The sequence below is a fragment of the Phyllostomus hastatus genome, unplaced genomic scaffold (genome assembly GCF_019186645.2).
Source record: "Phyllostomus hastatus isolate PE091 unplaced genomic scaffold, TTU_PhHast_1.1 phas_contig_150, whole genome shotgun sequence".
In the NCBI taxonomy this organism is placed as follows: domain Eukaryota; kingdom Metazoa; phylum Chordata; class Mammalia; order Chiroptera; family Phyllostomidae; genus Phyllostomus; species Phyllostomus hastatus.
The window spans coordinates 2,041,286-2,065,947 of NW_025333611.1; the positions used below are offsets into that span (position 1 = coordinate 2,041,286).

A 24,662-nucleotide genomic window follows, 5' to 3' on the forward strand; every position below is an offset into this window, starting at 1 on the left:
GGTGGGGGTCATGGCCTGCAACCCAGGCATGTGCCCTGACTGGGAATCGAACCTGCGATGCTTTGGTTTGCAGCCCACGCTCAATCCACTGAGCTACGCCAGCCAGGGCATCAACTGGGACAGATTTTTAATGACAGAATCACACAGTACCGGGATGAAGAGAGTCCCCCGTCTCCAAAACTGCTGGTGAGACTGGAAGCTGGACGTGGTGCGCCCCCAGCTGTAAAAACAGCGGTCAAGGTACTGCCAACCGCATCAATACTAAGATATAAATACATCCATATCTAAACTGTCTCCATCCTTGCACAAAGGAATTCCTCTTTTAAGTTAATGTCCCGCAGAAATAATAAAAAAGGAACCCGACATTTCTGTGCAAGACTGTTTGGTATGATAGGCATTATTTATAAACAGAGAAAAGTGGGAAATGGTCTAAAAAGCCAGGAGGGACATGGTTGGGGACGCACGCTCTCGGGCACCGCAAAGGGTGCTCACGGTGCGAGGAAACAAACACGCGAAGGAAAACGAGGAACAAAAAGCGGGGGCCACGTAACCGTGCGCGTGGGTCAGTTTAGCGTGGAAGGAAATCCACGAGACACGGAGACAGGACCAAGACCTAGGGGCGCCAGAGGCTGATGGCGGCCGTCTGCGGAGACGACGTGCGAGTGGTTTCTACTCCCATTTCTACTTTCCTCGTTTTCCACATCCCCCCCCCGCCCCCCACGGGCCTGCCTAACTGAGCAACGTGGGGAATCGCATTTTCAAGTACTGAGGGGCATTGTTTCCACCGGAGCACTTGGAACGCCTCCTACCACTCAGAGTCTTAATCAGGGAATAGCATCCCCTCTCCAGAAGGAACTAATAACCTAATTAAGATAATGGGTAAGCTGAGGAGATAAAATGCTTAAGCCGTTTGTCAGTCGAAGGTGGAGGCGGAGCCTTCGGGGGCTGGGCAGTGCGGCGAGACCAGGGTTTTCCTCCGCTGAAACCCAAGGCCGCATCTGGTCCCTGAGGTGCACTGAGCCTTTCCTGACGGGGGACCGAGGGAGCACAGACCCGGCACTGCCGCCTGCGGACACCCGTGGGCCCGCCACGAGGCCGGCTCTCACCCCTGACCCGGGCAGGCAGGGGGGCAGCCCCGGGGCTCCCCCTTCCCCACCGTGGTGAAGCCCCCTGGCTCCCTGCCCCCCGCCCCCCCAGACCAGCCCCACGGTTCTCAGGTGAGTGCCCCCCCCACCCCCGCTATTTCAGGCGAGGAGGGAGAGTTGAGGAAACAGCCCTGAAAGTGCAACACGAAGACCAAGAAGAGAATGTGGGAGAGAAGAAACACCAGAGAAACACAGGGCCGCCCAGGAGACCTGGGACCCGAGGAGCAGGAGAGCCAGGAGACCCCGTGCCCCCGCCCTGAGGAGTGGTGACAGCCCTTCGGCACCGAGGGCCACGCGCTGGGTGGGAGGGCACGGGGCGCTCTGACGCACCGCGGGGCGGGGGGAGATGCGCAGAGGACGGACGGGAAGAGGCGAGGGGACGCACTTTAACGGCCCGGATAGAAACAAGGATTGTGGAGAATGGAACATAAATGTGATCGTGGGTCCAACCGTAATTTTTTTAATAAAGAACCGAAAGCCCAGCACGAGGGTGAGGACGCACCAAGACGCACACGGTGAGTTTTCAGAGCGAGGCCCGGGCGGCGGCGGAGGGGAGAGGCCGCGTGAGTTTCCGAGGGAGGCTGGGGAGCCGGCTCGGCCGCAACTGCCCCCCGGGGCACCGGAGGTTGAAGGAGTGCACCCGGCCTTCCCAGTGCTGGGCGAGAAAACTGTTTTCCTTCTAAACTCCATGCCCAGCCAGGCGGTCACCGAAGCGTTAGGGCGGCACACAGGTCTTCTGGGACGCGCACGGTTTAAAGCGACGTTAACTCCCGGGTACCCTTTCCCGGGAAGCCACTCGGAGGAGACTCTCCACCCAAACAAGAGCGTGGCCTAGACCTCGGGGGAAGGGACAACCGGGGGTCCTCCTGGGGAGAGGCGGCGGCGGGGGGTTCTCAGAGCAGCCAGCCCTCGAAGCAGGCAGAAGACCCCAGAACACTGCAACGGATAAAACACACCCTCCATCTGTCTGAGCATCGTGGAGATGGGTAAGATGATGGCAGAGATTGGGGGGAGACTGAGTCAGTGCAGAGTACAAGGGAAAGAGCTAACAAACCAGCAACCACGAATGGCAATAGCTCATTGCAGAGAAACTAAGAGTCGAGCGAGAAGTAGCAGCAGCACTCTTTGTATACACTGGTCTTCAGGTGTGAGAGCTAGCCCTGCTCATCAAAACGTGAACCCTCCCCAGCTGGTGTGGCTCCGTGGCTTGAGCGCCGGCCTGTGAACTGAGAGGTCGCTGGTTCAATTCCCAGTCAGGGCACGTGCCCGGGTTACAGGCCGGGTCCGCAGTTGGGGGCGTGCGAGAGGCAACCAACTGATATATCTCTCGCACATCCATGTTTCTCTCCTTCTCTTAGAAAAGGGAAAAAAAAAGTGAGCCCCGACCACTGATCTAACCAAAACGGTGAGTCTGGGACAGGGTGGGGGTGGGGGTGGGGGTGGGGGCGGGGGGCTGGGTGTTTAATGGAGGGAGGCTGAGAAGAGCCACGTCCCCCAGCAGGAAGTCACCAGATAATGCCGAAATTTAAAACACCGAGTAGAGTAGGATGTGGGTTATTTTAAGATGTGGAATTAAATGCCAAGAAAGGAACGGCTCACAGCTGAAAGGGATCCCCTCTGGGAGCGCAAGCCCGGGAGGGGGAGGCCGGGCGGCCTCGGAGCTCTGCGTTTTGCTTGTTTTGGGTTTTGAGTCACTGAGAAAACAGGGCTTTAACTGTGCACACGTGTGAGTCTGGGGGAGTAGGTAGAAGTTTTTAGATGGACATGGTTTTCAAGCTCCCACGTGAATAAATGAGTGACGGTGTACACGCTTGTGGTATGCATTTCACCAGTTCCTAGAGACACTGTTTTGTTTGTCGTTGTTTTTACATTCTAGCATCTTTGAAACCGGGAAGCATCCTACATTCCCGCGGACTCTTAGCCAGGCAGCAGCTGAGAGGTGAGACTGGTGTTATCCTGGGGCAGGGGGACGAGACTCTGCAGTACTTCAGCCGTTTCAGGGCCATGTGAAGAATGCGTGTGAGTCCTGGTTGCTGTGAGCAAACTTGGAGAATTCCGTGCCCGCAGCCTAGGAGAGAGTCCCGGGGACGACGGTGGGACCCGTGACCTTGAAAGCGGCCCTGGCCGGCGCACAGCCTGACCGCAGCCGGCGAGGCTCCCGAGCCGCGGGAACTGAGGGGGCCGCAGGCTGCTGGCTCGTGCCCTAGCTATGCGGGACATGCTGGCCGGCTGTCGTCGCACAGCAACAGGAACGAGGCCAGTCTGTGTCCCCAGAAGGGGCGCCTGGGGCCGGGCAGCGGGCGGAGGCTGGAAGGACCCTGAGGACCAGGTCGGAGCCTGGACGGCCGTGCCCAGGCCCTGAGGACGGAGGTGGGCAGGGAAGAGGGTGCCGGCGGTGGAGGGGCTCGGAAGGGAGGGTGAGCAGCACGGCCCTGACCCGCCCGGGGAGCCCCGGCTGCCCTGAACAGCTGTCTGCAGCAATCTGATTGCAGAGAGCTGCGGTGCCGGTGACGGTGACGGTGACGGGGGACAGCGCAGAGGAAGCGAGGGACGTGTGTCAGAGCTGCGGGGGGAGGCCCTGCCGCCGAGGGAGTGCTGACCTCGGACCGAACACAGCTGAGGAAACCGTCTCCAGGGAAGGGCAGAAGGCACCGCCCCCTACCCCCTCAACCCCCCCCACCCCTCCCACCCCCACCCCCACCGCCTGGACTGAGAGCGAGCGGGTGGTGAGCAGGAAGGAGCGCCCGACTGGCTGACTTCGAACGCTCGCTGCCCTTCCAGGTGACAAAAGACTGGAGTCAGGGCCCCCCAAGAGGTGTGGCTGGGCTGGGAGAAAAGGCCGAGTGAGTCCCGGGCAGCCCTCTCCTGCACCCCGGAAAGACCGAAAGGTCAAGTGCTCGGCCACAGAAGACCCTTCCAAGAGGCTGAGGGTGTTCCAGCAGGTTTTCTTACTCAACCCAGAGGCCCCGGGAAGGGCGGAGAGCACTGCCCTCCCGCCCACCGGCCGAGGTGGGCTCTGCGGAGGGGGCCTCCTGGAATGCAGCCAATGCCCGGGGCCACGTACAGCCCCGGGTCCCCGAGAGAATCACGCAGCAGAAAGCAGCAGTGCCAGCTTCCACGGGAGGGACAGAGCGCAGGCCCGAGGAGGCTCCTGGCGGGCGACACCGTGGGGAGCTTCCACGGCCCACACGTGCCGCTGCGGAGAGGGCAGGGCCCACCGCCCTCCTCACAGTCATTTTCCCTGGAGACCGGAGCGGAGCGCCCGCCCGGCTCCTGCACCCGCCCACCCCTGTGCTGGGACCTGGAGATCCCGCCCCCAGGCCCACGGGCTGCACTGAGGGGGTCACACCCAGGGCCCTCCTCACCGGACAGAGTGTTTGGGCGGTGAGATTGGACTTGAACGGACCCCCTCGAGGGAGGAGGCTCTACCGGGGAACCCGGAGGTGGCGGGGGGTGCCGGGGGTGCGGGGGGCAGCATGGTCGCAGACGGCGGTCACTGGGGCCAGGAGATCACCCCCTCCCCGAGTGTGTGAGCCATCAGCGTGTTCTGCCATGTGGCAAAACAGGATTTGGCAGATGTGACTCATCTCACTCAGCCACCTTGGGGGGGGCGGGTCCCCATGACCCAGGTGGGCCTCATTTAGGCTCAGGAGCCTCTAAAAGCGGAGGGGAGGGGCGGCTCTGCAGCAGGAGGGGGCGCTGCTGCCCCGCTGAGCCGGAGGGCACAGGGCCCGGAGGGAGGGCGGGAGGAAGGGCACCCCAGAAGGCTGCCGGCAGGGTAGGGGGCCGCAGCCCAAGTCCGGCGGCCCCAGGGACCTGGACTCTGCCGACAGTAAGAGTGAGCTGGGGACTGGATTCTTCCCCCGCGCCTCCTGGCGAGGGCTCGCCCACAGGTAGGAGCGTTCTGAGCACTTCCATCCGGAAAGCATTTGCAGTTTCCGGGGGAAAGAGTGGTGTGGGCGGAAATCCCAGCCCTGGGCGCCCCCCACCCCCCCCACCCCCCGCCTCGGAGAGCCCGCCCGCCCGCCCGCGAGGAGCTGAGTTAGGAGCGCACGTGTCCTTGGCACGGAGAGGGCAGGCGGGTCCCCGCAGTCAGGACGCCGGCGCCAAGCGGACAGACGGGGTGACCGAGCTGGGCTTCGGCACCGCGGCTCTGCTGCTTCCCGGCCGGGTGGACGTTACTCGGGGGCCGCTTGACCGCCGCTCGGTCAGCTGTCGGCACGAGTCTCCTCCCCTTTCCTGTGCGGGGAGGCGGTTCTCGGTGGTCTACGGGCGCTGGCATGTCAGTGGCCTTCCCTCTCCTCATTTTTATGTGCAGCTCGCGTTCTGAAGATGCACAGACGTTGTTCCGTAACCGGGAGGGAGGGTGCGGCGCTATTCTCACGGCCTGGCGGCAGACCTGTCCCCGGCCACCCTGCACAGCGGGACAGCGGGCTCTTCCCCCGGGCACCCCAGCACGCCGGGGTCCCGCCCCATGAGCCCACGGCCCCGTGCTGACACAGCTGTCCGCCCTCAGGCTTCCCCGCCCACCTCCCCCTCACCTTCCGCGCAGTTATGAGACATGCCGGGAGCCTGGGAAGGTCTGAATCGGGCCACGACACACAGGCCACGACACACAGGGACAGCCGTATCTACATGGCACACAGGGTGTGGGGTGCTCTGGACACAGCTGCACAGGTGACCGTGGACTATGGCCACCTCGAGCTGCAAAGGGACCGTCAGAAGGAGCACTCCAGTGCTGCACAGCGTGGTGGCGGAGACCGGCTGGCAGCCCGAGTGGGCACGGGCTGTGGGCCGATCCACGGTCACCAGATAAGCTCCCAGCGGCCAGAGCAGCCTGCACCCCCCTCATGGCCGTAGCAGCATCCCCACGGCTCTCGCACTCACCACACACTGTGAACTTCAACTTCGTAGGAAATCTCCGCGGTCTTCACCTGTAGTTCCCTCACTACTAACGAGGCTTTTTTGGCATCCTTAGTGTAATCTGGATAGTAATGACGTCAGTTTTAAGTGTTACGAAGTGTTCTCCCCGCCCGTGACCTGTCTCTCCCTCTCACTGTCATTTCACACGATGAGGAGACTGTCCATCAATCCCCTTCTCTGTGGTACGAGCGTTTCCTGTGCCTCCTTCTGGAAAGTTCTCCGCCTTCTTCGCCATCCCTCTGACGTGCCGTTCTGCAGTCAGAGACCGTGTTCCGTGAATCTGACGCTCCGAGGGAAGTTGTCTTCCTTCCTGAGCTAGCAGGGGTTAACGTTCGCACACGCCCAGTGCTTGTGCGGGACAGTACGCATTCCCAGGTGTCAGGTGGGGGCTCTACCATAAACATCCGACAGATGAGGGAGGACAGACACCAGCTGGGAGGGGGGGTGACGAGTCCAAGCCGCGGTGCGCACTGCCCGGCCCGCCGCGGGAGAGGTTCGCCGGCCAGCGCTGGGCTCCCGACCCCCTCCCCCTTTCCTTTCCGACAGCGTTGACGACAGAGCTGTTTCACGGTCCTGTGTGGCGACGGCACCTTCGGAAACTTCTGTTGGCCTCCCCGCTGTCACTGCGTGGAGGCTGACCAGGTGCACACACACCAGCCTCCCCTCGGCCCGCTCCCCTGGTGCGCCCTCCCTCCTGGGGCCCGTGCGGGGCCCGTCGGCTCCGAGCCGCCGCCTTCGCTTCGAACTCCGTTTGGGTGACGCTGTCACGGAACAGCTTCTCTGCACGAGCATTTCTCCTTGCCATGCTTTTACGCCTCGCACTCTGGGTGTGTCTCTCGCAAATAAAACAGCACGCGGCCGGGCTCACCTTTTCCACGGGCTCTGACGGTCTGTCGGCCAGGAAGGTCGGCCCGTTTACTGCACACAGTGACAGGCGCGTTCGGTCTCGTTTCCACCGTCGTCCACTGCGTTTCCTTGCTACGCTGCGTTTCCTATGCCCCTTTCCCTCCCGGCTCCTTTTGAACTAGGTGTTTAAACTCCACTTTTTACCCTCCATGATGTGAACTTTTGGCCTTTTCATCATTTCCCCGAATATCATAACATGAATTCTAGATTTAATGAAGTAAAACAGCTCATTGGCGCCCCTACCCTCCTCCGGAACACTGTGAGAACACCCACACTGTTAATGTCGGATTGAGCCCCCTTTACTCACTTCGTTGCTGTTCATTTTATTGTGCTTTAAGTGGAGAAATACACCATCTGTTTTCAAAATAGTGCTCGAACAACACAAGGAGAACAGAAACGGTAAGACAAAGCAAACTCCAGCCACGAGACACTACGTACGTCATATAAAAGTAGTCTGATGTTTGGATAATGAAAACTAGAATTAAAAAGGTCCCCATCTCCAGCTTAGCAAAACAACACGCAAACACAATGAACACACTCTCCGCCCGGCGACTTCGGCCCGACACCGCGGCCCCGCGGCCCCGCGGCCGCACGGGCACTGCGCACATCCCGTCTGCCTCGCAACTGCAGGGCGGGGGCGGGGCGACTGCCCAGGACAGGCTGTGGGGGGCGGGACCACCGGGGACCGGACGTCGGGAAGTACTGCTGCCAAAGAGTCCCAAGTACTGAAGAGCCCAGAAGGAAAGAAACTGTATCTCAGCTCTGGAAAAATCAATCCAGAAGGACAAAGCGGGGTGCAGGGAATTGCAGTGTGATGCGGACGTGTGTGTGGCGGGAGGAGCCGCAGCGGGCGCGCTGGAGAGCCTGTCCCGGTGCCGCGTGCGACTCCGGAAGGCCGGCGCCGCTCACCCACGTCTGCTGCCACCCACGTCCCCTGGACACGGACGTTTGCTGCTTAATCACGAGGGTTTCTGTTTTAAAGAAAGGCATTCCCAGCTGTTCGTAGGGTAAAACGAAAGAGCAGAAAGCCGACCAAGTGTTAGGTGCTTGATAGAAATTTTTTTTCTAGATGTAAAATTTACTGATGGCTTCTACTAAGGCATTTAAAAGCAAAAATTGGCGTAAACTTCTCTGAGGAAAGACCTTTCTGCTCACCTGTTTGGATTGGACATGGACTTTCCCCTAAACAGGCACTCTGTGGAGGACACACAATTCCTCATGCGCAGAGGTCGAATGGCCGTCCAAGAGGGACCGTGTGCTTCCCGAGCATCGCTCTCGGGGGAGTTTTACTACAACATTAGCCGCGGGATCAGGGCTCGGTGTTCTATGCCGTGTGGCCACAGGACTGCTGATTTCGTGGCAGGGTCAGGAGACACCAGCAGTCTGGGCCTCGGGAGGCATAAGCGCGCCACGCGCACCCAGCAGAGGGAGGGGGTGGGGAGCCCAGGGGCCACCGTGTTTGAGGACAGTGACTGCGGCCAGGGAACAGGGGGCTTCATCGGCAGCGAGATCGCCGGTCGCACACACCGCACCAACAGTTCTACAGAAGAAAAACAATCCATCATTTCTTGACCACGTCCCGTCCGAAGCAGAGATTTACTAATTACTCTTCCGACGTCAAATGTATGTCCTAAGAGTCGACACTTCATTTTGAAAAGCTACAGCTACCTCACGGGGAGAGCGAGCAGATGTATTTTTACACTTTTCCTGAAGCGCGGTATACCACCGCACAGCTGCATCCAATTTGGAGGCTGATAACGGTGGAAAACTTCAGGAAAAAACTAAAATTCATCAAGCTTAAAAATCTAAAGTTAGTTCTACTTTCTAATAATATATATACACAGGACATCAACACAAGGATATCAGACGCCAGTTTGGACCGCAAAGTCCCCCGACGACGCACCAGACACAAGTCCGGCCCGGATGCCGGTCGGGGGTGTGCGTGTAGCTGGAGGGCTCTCTGTTCCCTTTAAGGGAAGCGACCCTCTGAAACAGTTAACATAACTGCTGCTGGCACATTAACAACAACGGCACGTCTAGCTCAGTGTACCAGCCCGGACTTCTGACCAAGACTAGCCCGGCAAAGGAAGTTCCCGAATAAGCCTAACTCTATTCTCAGTCTTATCTAGGTGGGTGGGTGCCCTTCATTCTCCTCCTCCAGCATCTGAAGACGCCAGACCGAGCTGGCAGACATTATTTACGGACCCCGGGGGTTGTTTTTATCAGTCCAATCTGTTTTATTGAATTCCTGATAACGGAACAGGGTTTGCAGCGAGGGCAGGGATACTGGAAAGGCCTGTCCCGGATGCCCCCTGCCAGGCCCACGGAGAAGCTGCGGTCCGAGTAGCTCCAAGCTGAGCTGTACCGTCTCTTTTGGAAATGGTTCCTCCTCTGTTCTGGCTCCCTCGGTCCTTCTTCTTGACGAGGTGAGGCTGTCCTCTAGACGCCCACGATAGGGTTCGCCATGCTGGCTGCTGTGCCCCCCGAGGGCCTGGGCGGGTGGCTCACCAGAAGTGTGGAAGAGACCACTCTGGCGATCGAGGGCTTCGGTGGCAGGGAGATGGCTGCCTGGGGTCCCGTCGGAGGCAGGCCGTCACTCGGCGCGCCCCGTGTGTCCTCGCTGGGGCTCGCCTGCGGCAAGGACACTTCGGTGACGTGCACGCTGGTCACGGAAGCTGCCATGACAGCCAGGGTCGGACTGTCCCTGCCCTGACAGGCGCCAGGGCCAGCACCCGCCTTCGCGGCGGCCCTGCTGTTCTCACTGGCCGCAGACAAGCCGGGACCGCTGTCGCTCAAGGCCGCCAACCCCACGTCCTCCGCAGAATGCGTGTTCTTTTTCTGAAGCACGTGGTTAGGCAGTAGCTGGTGGAGCTCCTTTTTTCTCAAGTGCATTGCATCGATCTTCATATCCATCTCAAACATCTTACTGTTTATCGCCTGCCTGTAAACTGTGTCAGTGAAGGACTGGATATCGTAGGTGAGATCAATACTGAGCACGTCAGAATTTTCTGGCCTTTTCAACACTAACCCAATCACCCACATTGTACAAAACTCTTCCTTGTCGGGATTTTCTTTGGGTGCTGGAAATGACTGAGGGTTCACATGTGCCAGGGTGATAAATTCATTCTTCTCCAAACTTCCCACCAGGATTCGGATTTTTGATTCCACCAAGCCCACCCATTCTAGGTGCTGTTTTTCCGTTGGTGCACTTGCTAGGAGTACAATGTAATGCTTGTACTTCTGAAAGAAGCTTGGAGCTTCGAAAAGTTTGGACCACTCTGCCTTACTCAGCAAAATCTCATGTGTGATAGCGAGCCCTTGCTTAAACTCCTCAATCATGACCATCCTCGTGGAGACCGACACATTGTACGTGGAGTTCTGCTGAGGGTACGCGGGGGTGATTATAGGCATCAGATGGTACCTGTCACTGGGGTTCACTCTTGGGTCCCACACAGGCAAATTAAGATTTCGTTCTTCGGGCTCTTTCAGCAGCACTGGGTTTGGCCACTCCCATTCAGAAAACACCAAGAAGAACTTCCGCACAAGGGTCGATGCTACTGCATTGGGGTACAGCTGGCACGTCCTGGCCACTAGCATGGCCCAGGAAACCCCTCCCAGGAAACCCAGTATGTTGGAGTAGATGTTGTGGCACTTGGCCCACAGCTTGATGGCTCGGAGAGTTAACCTGAAGTTGTCGATGTTTGGTACCAGGTGTAGTATTTCGTCCGTTACCCGGCAACCGTTAAGGCTTCGTATGCATCTAATGTCTAAATTTTTCAGCAGACTGTCGTCTCTGAGGTCCAGGTCTTCCGGAATAGTCTGCAGTGCTAACCTCGCAAACAGAATGTCAATCTCTATGCCATCGAAACACAGCCTGATAACCGGCACGAAGGCCTCCTCAACAGCCCTTAAGTCTCTCACTTCTGCGTGCAGCTTCAGTTTACCGTAGAAGGAGGAGAAGAAGTCACTTCGGTCGACGTGTCTCGGCGCGACGCACAGCGCGTCGATGTCGGCGCCTTTCGTGTGCACGCCTAGTCGGTAGGAGCCGAACGTGAAGATTTTGCCTCCAACGTTTTCGATTATAGCCGGCGGGAGGCTTTTGCTTTCGCTGATTTCTCGTATCCATTCCTTTACCAGATTATTTAATTTCTCCAAAATTAAAATCCTGCGCTGCAGTTCCTCTTCCTCTTCCAAAACCCCGAAGGGCTTCAGGGTTTCAATTAATTTCTGCGTAAGTACGCAGTCTGCCTCCTTGGGGGCGGCCAAGCTGATGGGGGAGGAGATGCCGCGGAGCTTGGGGGGCGGCGGGGTCTGCTGTGCTCCCGGGGTCGTCACCGGAAAGGGCATCATCTCTAGCGCTGGCCCAGCCACGCCACGTTCCCCGCCACCGCGACCTCCTCGGCCGCTGCCCGGGTCATGATCCGCGGAGGCGGGAGGGGCGGGGCTCCTTCCAGGTCGGACCCGCTCCCGCCGGTTCAAGCGTCTCTCCGCTGTCCCCTAAGCCCCAACATGGCGCCCAGGCCCTCGACGCGACGTTCTAGAACTGCCACGCACACCAAGCAGGCGAAGGCGCATGCGCGCCGCGCAGAGCCTCACGGGAGCTGTAGTTTCCAGGGGTCTGCCACAGGTTTAGAGTTTCAGGCTTCGGGCTTGGGGAGGTGGGTTTTGGTTCTTGGCTTTTTTACAGCTTTCTGCATTTACCGTGACCTACCATCTGTTTCTTTGCTCACCATGTCTTCTTGCACCTCAGATCTACTTCCGCCCCAGGGGCCTCTCCAGCTAAGGTCCATTTTTAGAAATGCCCTTTCAGCGAAGGTCTGCTGGTGAGCAGCAGCCCCGGCCGCGGCCTCCGGGGCTGGGGCCCTCGGGGGCTGGGGCCCGGATGGAAGTGTAGCCAGGCCGGCACCTCCAGCTGGGCGGCTTTGTTCTCTTCTTGCTCTTAAGGTCTCGGCTGCTGTCTGCTGGTTTCTGCAGTCCTGTTGCGCAGTCTGCAGTCGAGCTAACCTGCTGCTCGCCTGTCTTATTTTAGGCAGCTGTAAAAACCTCTGTCCTCAGTGCCCTGTGTCAATGTTAAAAATAAAATAGCCAGTTCTTTTGCCTGCAAAAAATGACTTTATTCGGGTAGGCAGAGGAAATGCAATTCCGGATGTCCAAGTTATAGCAAACCATAGGCAAGTCTGGAAAACAAAGGAGGGGAACTCTGAGCGAGAAGAAGGAGGGGGGCGCTGGGGGGGCGGGGGGGAGCAGGGGCAGGGGCTATTGTAAACAAAGTGTCCATTGGAGGAAGCCGGGAGTGGCAGTTGGAAGTGCAATGACTTCCCATTGGCTGAGGCATGGCAGTTTCTCATTGGCTGGGTCTGTTGCTAGGCGAGGGGAAAACCCTCCTTTGTCCTGCTGCAGTGGAGTGAGCTGCTCGCCGCCGCCCTGAAGTGCAAAGGCGGCTTCCTCCTACCGGAGGAAAATGTGCAAATGGCGGTGAGCGGTAGTGCGGGAGAGCTCCCCCAGGACTTCCCAACTCCGTTTCGAGTGTGGTTTCCTTTATTGTTTTCACACCTGCAGTACCACCACCACTAGGTGTCAAGGGGTAAATTCCTTTTTATTTGTCTTGCACAGGATATCCTGCGTTTCATGCTTTTCATTTCGTGAGGTCCGTAACACTTTCAGGCGTGTCCTGGGAACACGTTCCCGCCGCCGTTCCCTGGGGTCTCTCCGGGCAGATGCGCGACAGGCCCTCTCATCCTGTCCTCGGAGTCTGGTACCCATGTTTCTCCCGGGGCGACGGCAGCTCTGCCCCTCCTCGGTTCTCTCCTCCGTTCTCTCCTTCCCTCCTCGGTTGTGTTTAGTCGCTGCCGAAGCCTTCCCTGAAACATCCGTTTAAATGCTTGTATTTCCGTTACTAGAAGCATTATCTTGTTCTTTCCCAAAGTTTCCCTGCCTCTGTAGATGACATTCTTCCTCGCCTGTTTTTTCCCCTCCTTCTTATTTCTTTCAACATTTTAAACACGTCTAATTACTCAATATTACATAATGGTCCCGGTTCCTGATGTTCTCGAGAATCTGATTCAATCTGATTTGTTGTTTTCTCCAGACTCATTCAGAGTACATCATTTCGTGGGTCCTGTAACTTTGGGTTATGAGCTCATCTCTGGCAAGGCTGGGGGCGGGGGGTGCCCGTGGGAAGGTTGTCCTTCCGAAAAGGATGTGCTGTGTTTCTCTCAGATGTCCTTGGACACTACCAAATGATGTACGCTGCAGTTTAATTTCTGATCCAGGGGTTACCCAGACCACAGAAGTAGTCCAATTGGAAACCCCAAACACAGGCGAGAGGAAGAGAGGTTTTCAGTTCCAGGGAAGAGCCTAGTTTTCCCCCACCCAGAGCCCAGGTCCAGGAAGATAAGTCTCCGTTATCTCCTCCGACCAGGTAGCAGATTCCTCTGACTCCATCCTTACGTTCGATGTGCGGCCCTCAAGGGTCCAAGCTACATTGGGGGTCTCAGTTCCAACCCCCACCCTTTCGGTCCAAGGCTCCATCTCTGCTTCTTCCGCAGCCATCAGCACTAAGATCCACGGCTGCGAAGAGCAGAGAGTGTGTCCAGCTATGATCTCCCCCGAGTTTTCCATGTTAAGCACCGCGCGCCTCTCTCCGGAGGCTCACTGTGTACCATCACGGCCAGAAGTCTCCCAGGGGCGGGCGGCGCTGCCAGCCAGGCCCCACGCGGGCACCACCCACCTTGGGAGAACAGGCGGCGAAGCCTCTCTCTGCCTCTGCCTGTCTGGGTGAAACCAAAGGCTATGAATTTTTTTTTTAAAAATCTGAGCAGGGAATCGAAGGATAAAACTGGCTGTCAGCAGCTGACCGTTGAACTTCATGTCCTTGTTGAATTAAAAGTTCTTAAATGGCTTTTAAGTTCAATTACTTTTCCAGTCCTGGACTGGTTAAAAAGGTGGGGGTTGTTTTGCTTTTCCCCAAACCGCATGGAGCAGACACTCTGCACAGTGACTCTGTCACTGAGTCATGGTGAAGAGAGTCTTACTCAAGACCCAGGAGGGAGTGACTCTGAATAAAAGGAGAAAACAACTCAGATCGCCTCCCCCAACCTGACGTAAGTTATTAAAACTCAGATTCGTGGCGAGAAAAAAAAATGTCAAGAGAAATGGACCACAGCAAGGTTGGGGGACGGGGAGGACCGGGTTCGTGGCGCACCGTTAGCAGTGGAGCCTGAACATCCCTGTCAATCACCAGGGGCCACGCCCCGTCTGCCCGTGCGTGGATGGCAAAGTAGGGAGACACACACACACCCAAAGCTGGGTGCTCAGAGATGACGCCTTCACCACTGCTAGCCACTCAGCTGGGCTTAGCAGAGGGGGGGGGCTGGCAGGTTGCACTGTAGGGCGCCAGAGTGGCGCAGCCCTGGTCACTGGAGCCACAACTTGCAGAAGCGGACAGCCACGCCGTCGGTTTGCCACCCTCCTCCCCATCCCAGACCCGCCGCAAAGAAAACAGCTGGACTCCGGCTCCGGAGCCCAGGATGCACAGGGAGGCCGAGAGGAGCCCGCTCTTCCACGCGACCTCGGCCCTTCGCCGGGCTTCCAGTGAGCACCTACGGCATGCCAGACGCCACAGGACATGGGAAGGGCAGTGAGGCCCAGCCCTCAGTGACTGACGCAAAGGTGTCCCTGGAACTGTGTGACCTGCGGGGAGAGAGCCTCGCGCCATGGTGGTTTTCGAAACACTGTCCGCTGGCCTTTCCCCAAAGAGGGCGCCCACCGCGAAGCAGGCCCTGCCTCCCAGGAGCCCGCCGACACAGCCCCTCCGAGGCCCACGAAGGCCACGCAGAAAGGCACCACAGGCGCAAAACAAGAAGCTCCCCGTGTCACCCTTCTCAGGACACCGGGCTTTCTCGGACCCTCGGAGCGCGCCGCAGGAGGGGCAGCGTGGCTGATGGCCGCAGGGCACGTGACCGCTGGCCCCAAAGGCCAGGCACTGGGTGTGGCTGAAACTGAGCTCAACCAAACGGAGTCCAGGCCGCCGGGTCCAAACCGGTGGTTCCCAGTCCAGGGCGAGGCACGCCCAGGACTCTGCCCTCAGGAACCGGTGGCTGCCACGACAGGTAGAGGCGCACCGGCCTCCTGGGGTAGGGGCAGAAGGGGGCGCTGCTGCGTGTCCTTTGCCCTGCAGGAGAGAACTGCTGGCCCAAATGGGCCAAGGCTGAGAAATGCAGCCTCGACCCACTCTTCCATCCTGGAAGCAAAGCGAACCCTTCTCCGGCCCTCCCCCCGCTGCTGATGGAAACCACATGGCCTGCTGGGGGGGGGGGGGGCGCCTCCCGAAGGAGCTGATCGCCTTTATCTCAGTGATAGGATCCAGAGCCCTCTCCGCGCGGCGCCGGGCCAGTACCGCCTCCTGGGAAAAGGCAGTGAGAGCCACTTTGCAGCCCCACCCACACCGGCCTCGGCTCTCCCAGAGCCGATGCACAGTGTTTTGATCCTCTGGAAATCAGGGGAAGTGGCAGCTGTGAAAGGTGATGTTTATGGAAAACAAACACCAAAGCGCCTGAGCGCACACCAGCGGCCGCAGTGGGGAAGGGGATGGGCTGGGCCCCGTGGGCAGTGCCCTCGGGAGCACCTGGCGCGCCCACTTCCCCACTCGCGCCTCCCGGTGATTCCCGGGCCGCGTGCAGGGGACCCGGCTGCCTGCGGGGGCTCCCGGCGCCCACGCCCAGCTGCTGCTCAGAGGCGCGGCGTGGGCTTTGGCTGGAGGCCGCCTCTGAAACCAGCACAACCCGCGAGCCCCGCGCCCTGACAAGCAGGGAGTCCTCTGCTGGGGGGACAATGGCTGGAACAGTGAAAATTACCGAGCCAGTGCTCAAGAAGGCTGGCGTTAGTTCACACACACTCACACGTGCGTGTGCACACAGACAAGGCGCACACGCGCAGCCCTTCCCCTGGCCAGGGCCTGCTCACTGGGGAGCCAGTGTTAGAAGGAGGCACCGAGGCCCCTCCCAGGGCACACGGAGGAGCCGAGACCCTTTCCCCTCACACTTCACACACAGCCCCCGGCCGGGCCGGCGCCCTCTTCACCCTAGGCCGAGTATCTGCCCTGAGCCGGTCTCAGGCAGAGGGGACAGAGGAGGGGTCGGCTCCCTTGGGGCGGGACCCCCGTGCGGAGGGGAGGAGGTGTCAGAGCAGCGTCGGGGGCCACACGACGGCCACCTGCAGACCCGCAGACGCTGCAGCGCGGCCCCGCTGCTCGGAGTGTGCCCCACGAGTGAGTGTGCACGCACGCCCCTGCGTCACAGCCCCACGCGCCACAGGAACCACCAAGCGAAGGCGCTCACTCGGAGGTCCGGGACCCCCGCCACCCCCCAGGCTTTGGAGCAGGGCTCTGCGCCGTGGGCGTCTGTCCCGCGCGGCTGCGGCCAGCACCGGTGGCCCGTCCGTGTCTCTGATGACAGGAGCAAGCGTGCCCGCCCTGGGACACCGTCTCGTCACCAGGCCGTCTTCACCGTCGCCGGCAAGGGGGCTGGCAAGGCCGGAGGCGTGGACGACCCCGGACTACACCCCGAGCAGCAGGCCGCGGAGGAAGGCCGCCTCCCTGGGGTGCGGGAGGCTGCTCCGGGCAGGTAACCCAAGCCGCTGTCCGCCAGAGAAGTGTGTCAGCGAGGCCAGGCTGCTCAATGGACTCTTTATGCGAAGGGCTTTGCAAAACCACCGGGCTGAATAGGCTGTGAGCAGCAGGCCTTCCCTTGCCCCAACGGCTGTTGGGAATAAAGGAGCGGGAATAAAGGGGTCGGTGAGCAGGGGACCGGGTCCCCCCCTCCCCACAGGTGGCGTCTGGCCCCCAGGGTCGCCGTCCAGGAAGCGGCCGTGCGGCACAGGGCAGGCTTTCCCAGGCCCCGCCCAGGAGCCCGGGGCCCAGCGACCTTCAGGACAGGCAGGGCTGGCCCTGGCCCCTGTGCACTCTGCAGCAGAGGAAACGGGGGCAGGACCACGGCCTCGCGAGGGACACCGGCCCCTCGCCCACACCCCACAGCCGGCCTCCCGGGGCGTCGACCAGAATGAGGGGCTGGGACCAAGTGCAAACCTGTGACCCTGGGGCCTGCGGGGTGCGGGAGTCGGGTCTGAAGGACTTGAAACAACAACAACATCCTCCATATCGGCTGGCTTTTTATCGCTCCGTGTGCCAGAACCATAACACGTCAGCGACAAACCCTGCTCCCTGCCAGAGGGCCCCCCCCACCCGCCCCGCCCTGGGCCGGGCACCCACAGGCTGCAAGACAGACTCCCACCGGCGCGGGAAGGGTCAGCGGTAGCACCGCCGCCACCCAGGGCATGGGGCGCGTCCTGAGCACTGTGTGTGCCCTACTGCATCCACCCCACTCTCCAGACCGGGGAACCGGACCGGGGCCCAAAGAGGCGAAGCCATCTGCCCACGGCGGCAGTGGGTGGCCATGGCATGGCTGTCTCTGTGTGATGCGGCGTCCCGGCCAGGCCTGAGGGACGTCAGCCCCTGGGAGTCCCACCGCCCCCCACACCCACTGCCGTCGTTACACCCCACTGGGGCCAGGCAGGCTCCGGCCTCACCCCAGAGGCAGGACTAGAGGAAAGGCCATCTCAGCACCTCGGGGACGCGCGCAGCTCGGCTGGGGAAGCTCAAAGGCCGCTTTCCATCCCGGAAAATCACAAAACCAAGTGACGGGTCTCCTGAGACCACTTAACACCCCTCCACTCTGGGCCACCTAAGACGAGGCCACTTGCCCACGTAAAGTCACCCTTTTCTAGGGGACACTAGGAGAAAGTCAAACATCTGAGATACAGCGGTCTTTGGACATTTGAAAAGTTATTTTTGTTTCATTTACCTGTTAAGATAGTCAATTCTTTCCACCGACTGCATAACAGCCAGACCCAGAGCAGTGGCCACGGGCCCCGGAGCGCCCCCTGCCCCCGGGCCGGGCCCAGAGCTGCCGCTGCTGCTGCCTGCGAATCTCACACGGACAATGGCTGGGGCCCCCCGCCCCCGCACAGCCCCAGCACCCACGGGCCCAGGCGCACCCGGACGCACCCTGCAGCCCGGGAGGCCCGGCTCCTTCGCCTTCTCGCTGGGTTGCCCCTAAGAGTCGCCCAGGGCCTCGGGCATGGGACTTCCTGTGAGGTGCCCACACCGCACTGGACACGGTGTCTCTGCGGCTGGTGGCGGGACAGCCAGGCAGGGATGACGATCCTTACTCCAGAGGAGGAGCCTGCCTGCAGCGCCCTCCGTGTCGCAGCCACCCAGCAGGCCGGCCTCCAGAAGGCCCCGCGTGAGTGGGGAGCGAAAGACGGTGTCCTCAAACACGCGGCAGAGGCCCCATCGGAGCCGAGCAGACACCCCCCCCCACCCCCGGCCACTGCTCTGCCTCCCCGCCCTCCCCTGACCGGTCTCGGCACCCGAGTCTCCTGCCCACCTGCCGTCGTGGTGTCCACGTCCCTGGCTGCCAGCTCCTCCACGTCTGACCGCTTTCTCAGCTCAAACCGCCGGGACAAGCCTTCTCGGGGCTTCCACAGTTCCTGAATCAAGAGGGGCTTCTCGTTGTCCCCGAACACCCGGAAGCATTCGGCCTGCCACTGCCGCCCGGAGCCGCCGGCCCGGCCCACCGCGTCACACAGCACGTACTGGCCGGCGCGCTCGGGGCTCAGGCCGTAGCGCTCCAGGGCCTCTCTCACCAGCTCCCGAGCGCTGGACGTGCCGGTGGCCAGGACGCTCTTGTAGTGGGTGCCCGTGCAGACACTGTCCCCAAACACCTTCAAGACCCCGGGGGCCGAGAGCTGGGTGGAGAGCTCCGCGGGGTCATCACTGGCACCCAAGCCCGTGAAGGTGGCGTCCAGGTCGCGGTACTTGTAGCTCAGCGTCCGGGACAGCACGCTGGACAGCAGCTGGCCCTGCCGCTTCAGCTTGCTCTTGGTGGGCGGAGACATGATGAAGTGGGTACCATAGAACATGGTGGGCCCGTCCTCATGGGCGAGGGTGGCGGGCTCAGCCAGCGGCGGGGAAGCGGCCGTGTCCTGGGGGAGAGACGAGGAGGGTCAGATTGAGCCAGGAGCAGCGGAAGCACACAAGGCGCACAGGCACTGTCCCCAGCGTCACGGCCATCCGGCCCCGGGGCCCCAGCAGAACAGCAGACCTGCTGCCCTCAGCCAAGCCGCCACAGGGGGGGCCACTGGGCACCATGCAGATGTGAGCAGGCTCACGGGCCCTTCGAGCCACGCCACCACTAGAAAGCTGACGAAGTCACCGAAAGGAGGACACACCCCCTGTCCTGTTCCAGCACCCTCCTGCCAAGAGCTGGGCTCATGGACACGGTGGGGTGTAGCCAGAGAGCAGCGGGGTGCGGCCGTGGCCGTGGGCTGTACCTGCAGAGTCCTGGCAGGGTGGCCCCCTCCCCGAGGCAACCTGCCTCCTACCACATCACACCCAAGGAGAAGTCGTCAACAACGGAGTCCGCCAGACGCCTGATCTCCCTACATCCAACCTCCCCCCCACCACAGCCTGTAACTGGAGACTCGCCGCAAACCCGAGTGGGACAGGGAAAGCGGGAGATGGCCAGTCCCGGCCTGGAGGCGCCATGTCCCTGGGACAGCAGCACTGGAATGTCCACACGGCCACAGTGGACACAAAGGGCTCTTCCAGAACCGAGGAAGGCGCGACCGGAATGTGTGCGTGCATTCCACTGACCGCGTCCGTCCGTCTGGCATCCGGGCCCCGTCCGGGCCCCGCATGCTGTCTCGGTGGGGAGGTGCGGAAACAGCTCCTGGGCGCCTCGGTGAGTCACTCGGCCACCATTCCAGCACGCTGAGTGCTCTGCGGGCCTTGATTCTGAAGAGGCAGCTTATCAGGCCCCGGAGCTCCCGGGGAGCAGCAGGCGTGGCGGAGGGAGCCGCCTCCGCTCTACACCACGTCTGCGGGAGACTCGGCACCCCCACGCCTGTGCTCTGTCCTCACCAGTGACGGGAGTGGAAGACCAAAGGAGAAAAGCCCGTTTTCTTGAAGCCTCTGGAAACAGTGCCCAGGGCCCAGTGAGGACCTGGCAGCGCTGGGCACCTGCCGCTCTGACCAACGTCAGCGCCCACAGTCCCAGCTCGCTCATGGCTCCACGGGCTGGAAAAGGCTTTCGGGGGTGGGGCGGGGATGCTCCCCGGTCCGACAGCCTGCTGCTCTCGCTTGACCACGGTGACGCCTTCGTTGTGAGCCACCCTCTGAGGACGTGGCCCGCCGAAAGCAGCCAGGCCAGGCGTCCAAGCAGAAGGAGCACGTGAGGCGCTCTCTGCCGCCTCGCCTGAGGCCGTGAAGGAATGCGCATGTCAAAAGTTATGTTTCTCCTCCCCCTCGTCAAATCCTGGGGAGGCCTCACTTCCTGTGCCCGTCAAAGGCTTCGATTTCGTCTACAGCAAAGCATCTCCGAGAGCACGCAGGAGCATGACAAAAACACGGCTTCGCACGCCACATCGGCAGCTCCAGACCCGCCTTCTGACAGGCGCGAGCCGGCCTCCGACGCTGCCAGCATGCACGCCACGGACGCCCCTCGCTCAGAGGACCTGCCCCTTGCCTTACTGGGCCCCTCCCCCAGGCAGAGCTCCAGGGTCCCAACCCAAACCCGAAGCAGCACTCATGCATGACTCAAGCCTCTGCCGTTCGAGATCGTGTCTGAGTATAGATTTGAATACGATGCTGAAAACTGCAGAAAGCGTCACGGAGGAGCCACGAGGAGACCTCGCAGGAGCGTAAAAAGCCCAGAAACCTGGAGAAGGGAGCTGCTATTTTGTGCTAAGGTGGATCTAGGTTCTGTAACATCTAAGACTAACACAATTCTGCTGTAATAAAAAAGAAATTAAAAACTACAGATGCACGGCTGCTTGTCCACTCCCAGGGCCTGGGAAGCAAGCGCCCCTCCCTCCCTCCCTCCCTCCCTCCCTCCAGCAGCCCCTGGTGCTGGACTCTGAGGCAAAGCCAGCCGTCTCAGGAAGAGAGGGCAGAAAATGTCCGGGGGAGGTGAACCGAACCTCCCTGCTAACTCCTCCTCAAGCCCCGAGAAGCCGCAGCAAACACAGAGAAACGCAGACCCTGATCTGCTTTATGGGGAAGCTCACTCTCCTCGTGGTCATTCTCGGTGGCCATATCAGAGAATGACCCCAGACGCCCACTTGTCCACGCGTCACCTGCCTTCGCAGTCACTGAACGCAGACACGGCCTGCCTGTCGGAGCGGGGCGGGCTGGTATTTTAGACAGGGCCAGAGCGGCGGAGGAATACCCTGCAGAGTGGGGCTCGCGTGGGGAACCAGCGCTGCTTGGGGGAGACGGGACCTGCCTTTTCCTCTCCTGTCCAGTTCTCCCCTCTTTCGCATTGACACTTGGAGGGGGGGGACACGGGCCCGAGGGCGTAGGCTGTTGCTTCTCCTAGAGACCGTGTTTGGTCTCGCTCTCAGGGAGGAGCCGGAGTTCTGATGGAAACAGGCTCAAGTCCCACGGGCGGGCGCGGAGCGCGAGGTCAGCGCGAGGCTGACGAGGTGGGCGGAGGACGTGGCCGGCCGGCACCGCAATGTGGAACCCATTAGCGTTTCCAGCAGGACAGGACAGGACAGGACAGGACAGGAAGAGGGGAGGCGTGCAGGCTCTGCTTTATCTCCACCGTCCATAAATCCCGCCTGGACAGATCCGGCCCCTGCGATGCTTTTCCACGACAGAATAATTTAATCAGGTTTAATCTGACATGCTAGCCTCTGGAGACGGGACTGCTGTTTTTCTGCCAATGGGATTAAGGAGCTGGCTCCTCTCTGGAATGCACAAGAGGTGGCCCGCGCTCACGGGAGACACCTGTAATCGCCGGGGACTTGGGAAATTCTTTTCGGCCATTCAGGTTAACCAAACACTTGACAGGGTGCCGGGGCCTGGGCCGGCGAGTCCGCTGCTCTGCGGGGTCCCAGCAAGGGCTCCCCCCCGCTGATGGGACATAAGCCAGTCCCTTCCACGAGCCCTAGGAGCTCCGGCTCGGCATCTGTTTGCTTGGATGCAGAATTTGTCCACGGGCTGGAAATGGCACAGAAATAGCTGGGAGACACCGTTCTCAGCTGGCACCCGGGTGGGAAACGCGCTGCTGCGTGAGCAGGAAAACCAGGACGGGCTGAGGGAGGGAGGGAGGGAGGGAGGGAGGAGTCGCGGGATGTCGCGCAGACCCTGGAGAAAGGGAGTGGACTCCTGCTCCCTTCTCCCCTCGGCGCCCGCGCCGCCGAACTCCCCTCCCAGGGGCCCCCGGAGAGTAAGGCCCGGGGGTCCTCTGCGTTGGAGGGCCAAGGTCCAGGAGGCAGTGGCCACACCAGGCGCCCGTAACCCAAAGACTGGGCAGCCCTCACCCGAGAGGCCAGCCTTCAGGTCCCGATCCCAAATGCCGCCCTGGGCCCCAAGACCCGGCCTGTTTCCATGGCAACAGGACAAGCCTTGCCTAGGAGGCCCGGGAGATGCCCCGTGAGGGCCCCGCTGCCCGAGCTCGCGTCCCGCGGCCTCCCGGCTCGCTCGGCCTCCGTGCCCAGGAGCTCCGGCTGCCGCGAAGCGCCCCACGTCCATGGCCTCTCCTCGCGCACCCAGCACTCACCTCCAGCTCAGCCCGCCGCCGCAGCGATCCCGCGTGGCTCCCACACCCGCCGTTACCCTGAGCCCCTGCGGTGACCCGCGAGGCGCCTCCTGCCGGCAGCTCAACGGACGGGCGGGGCGGGGCCTCCAAGAGGTGGGCCCGGAGGCGGGGCTTCTTTGGGGCGGGGCCTCGAGGGGAGGGGCCGGGGCGGGGAAGAGTAGGGCAGGGTGCGGGCTCTTTCTGCCGGCCACCCAATAGACAGGGCCGAGCCCTCCAGGGGGCGGGCCTCAAGTGAAAGGGTGGAGCTGGTGAGGGGTTGGGCTGGGCGCTGGCGCCACTTGCCAGCCAATTAATTGTGTGGGCGTGGCCTCGACAGTATGGGCGGGGTTTCCAGGACAGGGGCGGGGCTAGCTTTTAGAGAGGCGTGGCTGTGCAGTGCACCCCTTGCTTCAATTCTAGGGACCGAGCCTCGGCGGGAGGGGCGAGGCCAGGGCTAAGCTCAGGTGCCAAGTGCTAGCCCAGGCTTTGGGAGGACACGTGGGCTGGCTGTGTTTCATCCCCACCTGTTAGTCCTGCACTGGACAGGGCCAAGAAGAGAAGGGAGCAAGCAGGCTAAGGCAAGCGCTTACCAGAAGCAGGCAGCCCAATATATAAACATCTAAGGCCTGAGAAGGGGATGAGGGTGGCCGGTTCTGTCTCCCCTACATCTGTCCCCCACCCAGCGGCCAGAGCGTTCAAGGGCAGATCAGATCATGGCGCTCTTCTGCTGAAAACGATGCAACACTGGGCTGGGCTGGGCCGGGTCAGCTCCGGGGCTCTGGCCCAACCACCCTCCCTGGGTGACGGTGTTTCAAAAGAAGCTGGTGTCCTCATAGCGCGCTTTGGTACTGGCCCTCTGGCTGGGGTTTCACCCTGGAGAAAGACTTCTCATGGAGAGGCCCCTTTGTCCCACTGTGGTCCCCCTCTAGACCTGGGGGCATCACGTGACCTCAGATATAGAGATGCAGAATTCTGACCCTTTGGGTTGGAAGCTATGGCAGCACAAACCCCATATTTGCTAAGGGAAAGTGGGAGGAGGGAACAGGCACTTATTGGTCACCTACTGTATGCTGGACCATATGCTAGGGGCTTCCCTTAGGTCGTCTCATTTACATGCAACTCCCATCAACCCTCTGAGGCAGGTGGTTACTCCCCCTTCGCAGCTGAGGCAACAGAGGCTCGGAGAGGCCAGCTAGAGATAGAGCCAAGAACTGAGCCTGGGACCGTGTGATTAAATGATTCCTGTTAGAGGACTCCCCACATGCACACAGGAACCTTTATGGGGCTCCCTATATCCACACACAACCGCCCCTCACCCAGACCCTGAAGAAGCAAACATCGGGGGGAGGGAGGAGAGCCTGGGTTTGGGTCTGTGTTTTCCTCGTGACGTATAGTATTTCTCACCCCAATTCAGGCTCATCTGCCCTCCCTCCCCACACCCTTCTCGGGCAGGGGTTGGCAGACTGTGACCTGTGGGCCAAACCTGAGCTGCTGTCTTTGTAAATAAAGTTTTATTGGAGCACAGCTACATGCATTTGTTTCTGTGTCCCCTACAGCTGTTGTCATGCGACAGACGTGACAGGCCCAGACACACAGGTTCATTCACTACCCGTCCCTTTACAGAAAGCGTTCGCTTCCCCCCTCCCCGCCACCCCAAACTTTACGGTCTTGTCCCGCCAACCCTCTGGTGTTACCCCAGAGCTTCCCTCCTCTGCATCTCTGCTCAGGTCATTCCTTCAGCCGGGAAACGCCGTTCCCAGCTGGGTCGGTCAGCTCAAGCTGCCATGACAAAACGCCACACACCAGGTGGCTTTAACAACGGGACTTGACTGGAGAGTCGTGGAGGCTAGAAGTTGAAGATCAAGGTGCCAGCAGGGTCAGTTTCTCTCCTTGGCTTGTGGACAGCTGTCTTTCCCCTGTGTCCTCACGCGGTCATCCCTCTGCGTCCTAATCTCTTCTTCTTATAAGGACACTGATTAGGTTGGATCAGCACCCGCCCTAATGACCTCAGTCTAACGTAATCCTTCCTTAAAGGGCCCGTCTCCAG

The 24,662-nt window shown here is 60.7% G+C and overlaps 2 protein-coding genes across 2 annotated transcripts in view; both read right to left on the reverse strand.

Moving 5' to 3' along the window:
- RADIL (Rap associating with DIL domain) overlaps positions 1 to 22,684 on the reverse strand; it is a 39,273-nt gene extending 16,589 nt beyond the window's left edge. The window contains exons 1-2 of the mRNA XM_045824388.1: positions 22,598 to 22,684; positions 18,419 to 19,016 (exon numbers count right to left, since the gene is read on the reverse strand). Of these exons, the coding sequence (XP_045680344.1) occupies positions 18,419 to 18,953 (535 nt within the window). The 5' untranslated portion in view covers positions 18,954 to 19,016; positions 22,598 to 22,684. The remainder of the gene's footprint in view (positions 1 to 18,418; positions 19,017 to 22,597) is intronic.
- On the reverse strand, positions 9,414 to 11,324 carry PAPOLB (poly(A) polymerase beta). Its single transcript, XM_045824668.1, has one exon. The coding sequence runs from the start codon at positions 11,322 to 11,324 to the stop codon at positions 9,414 to 9,416; it is 1,911 nt and encodes a 636-aa protein (XP_045680624.1).
- Positions 22,685 to 24,662: the final 1,978 nt, after the last annotated feature.

Bases quoted from the DNA above. Each gene is read 5' to 3' on its own strand.
- PAPOLB (XM_045824668.1), bottom strand. From the start codon at position 11,324: ATGATGCCCTTTCCGGTGACGACCCCGGGAGCACAGCAGACCCCGCCG.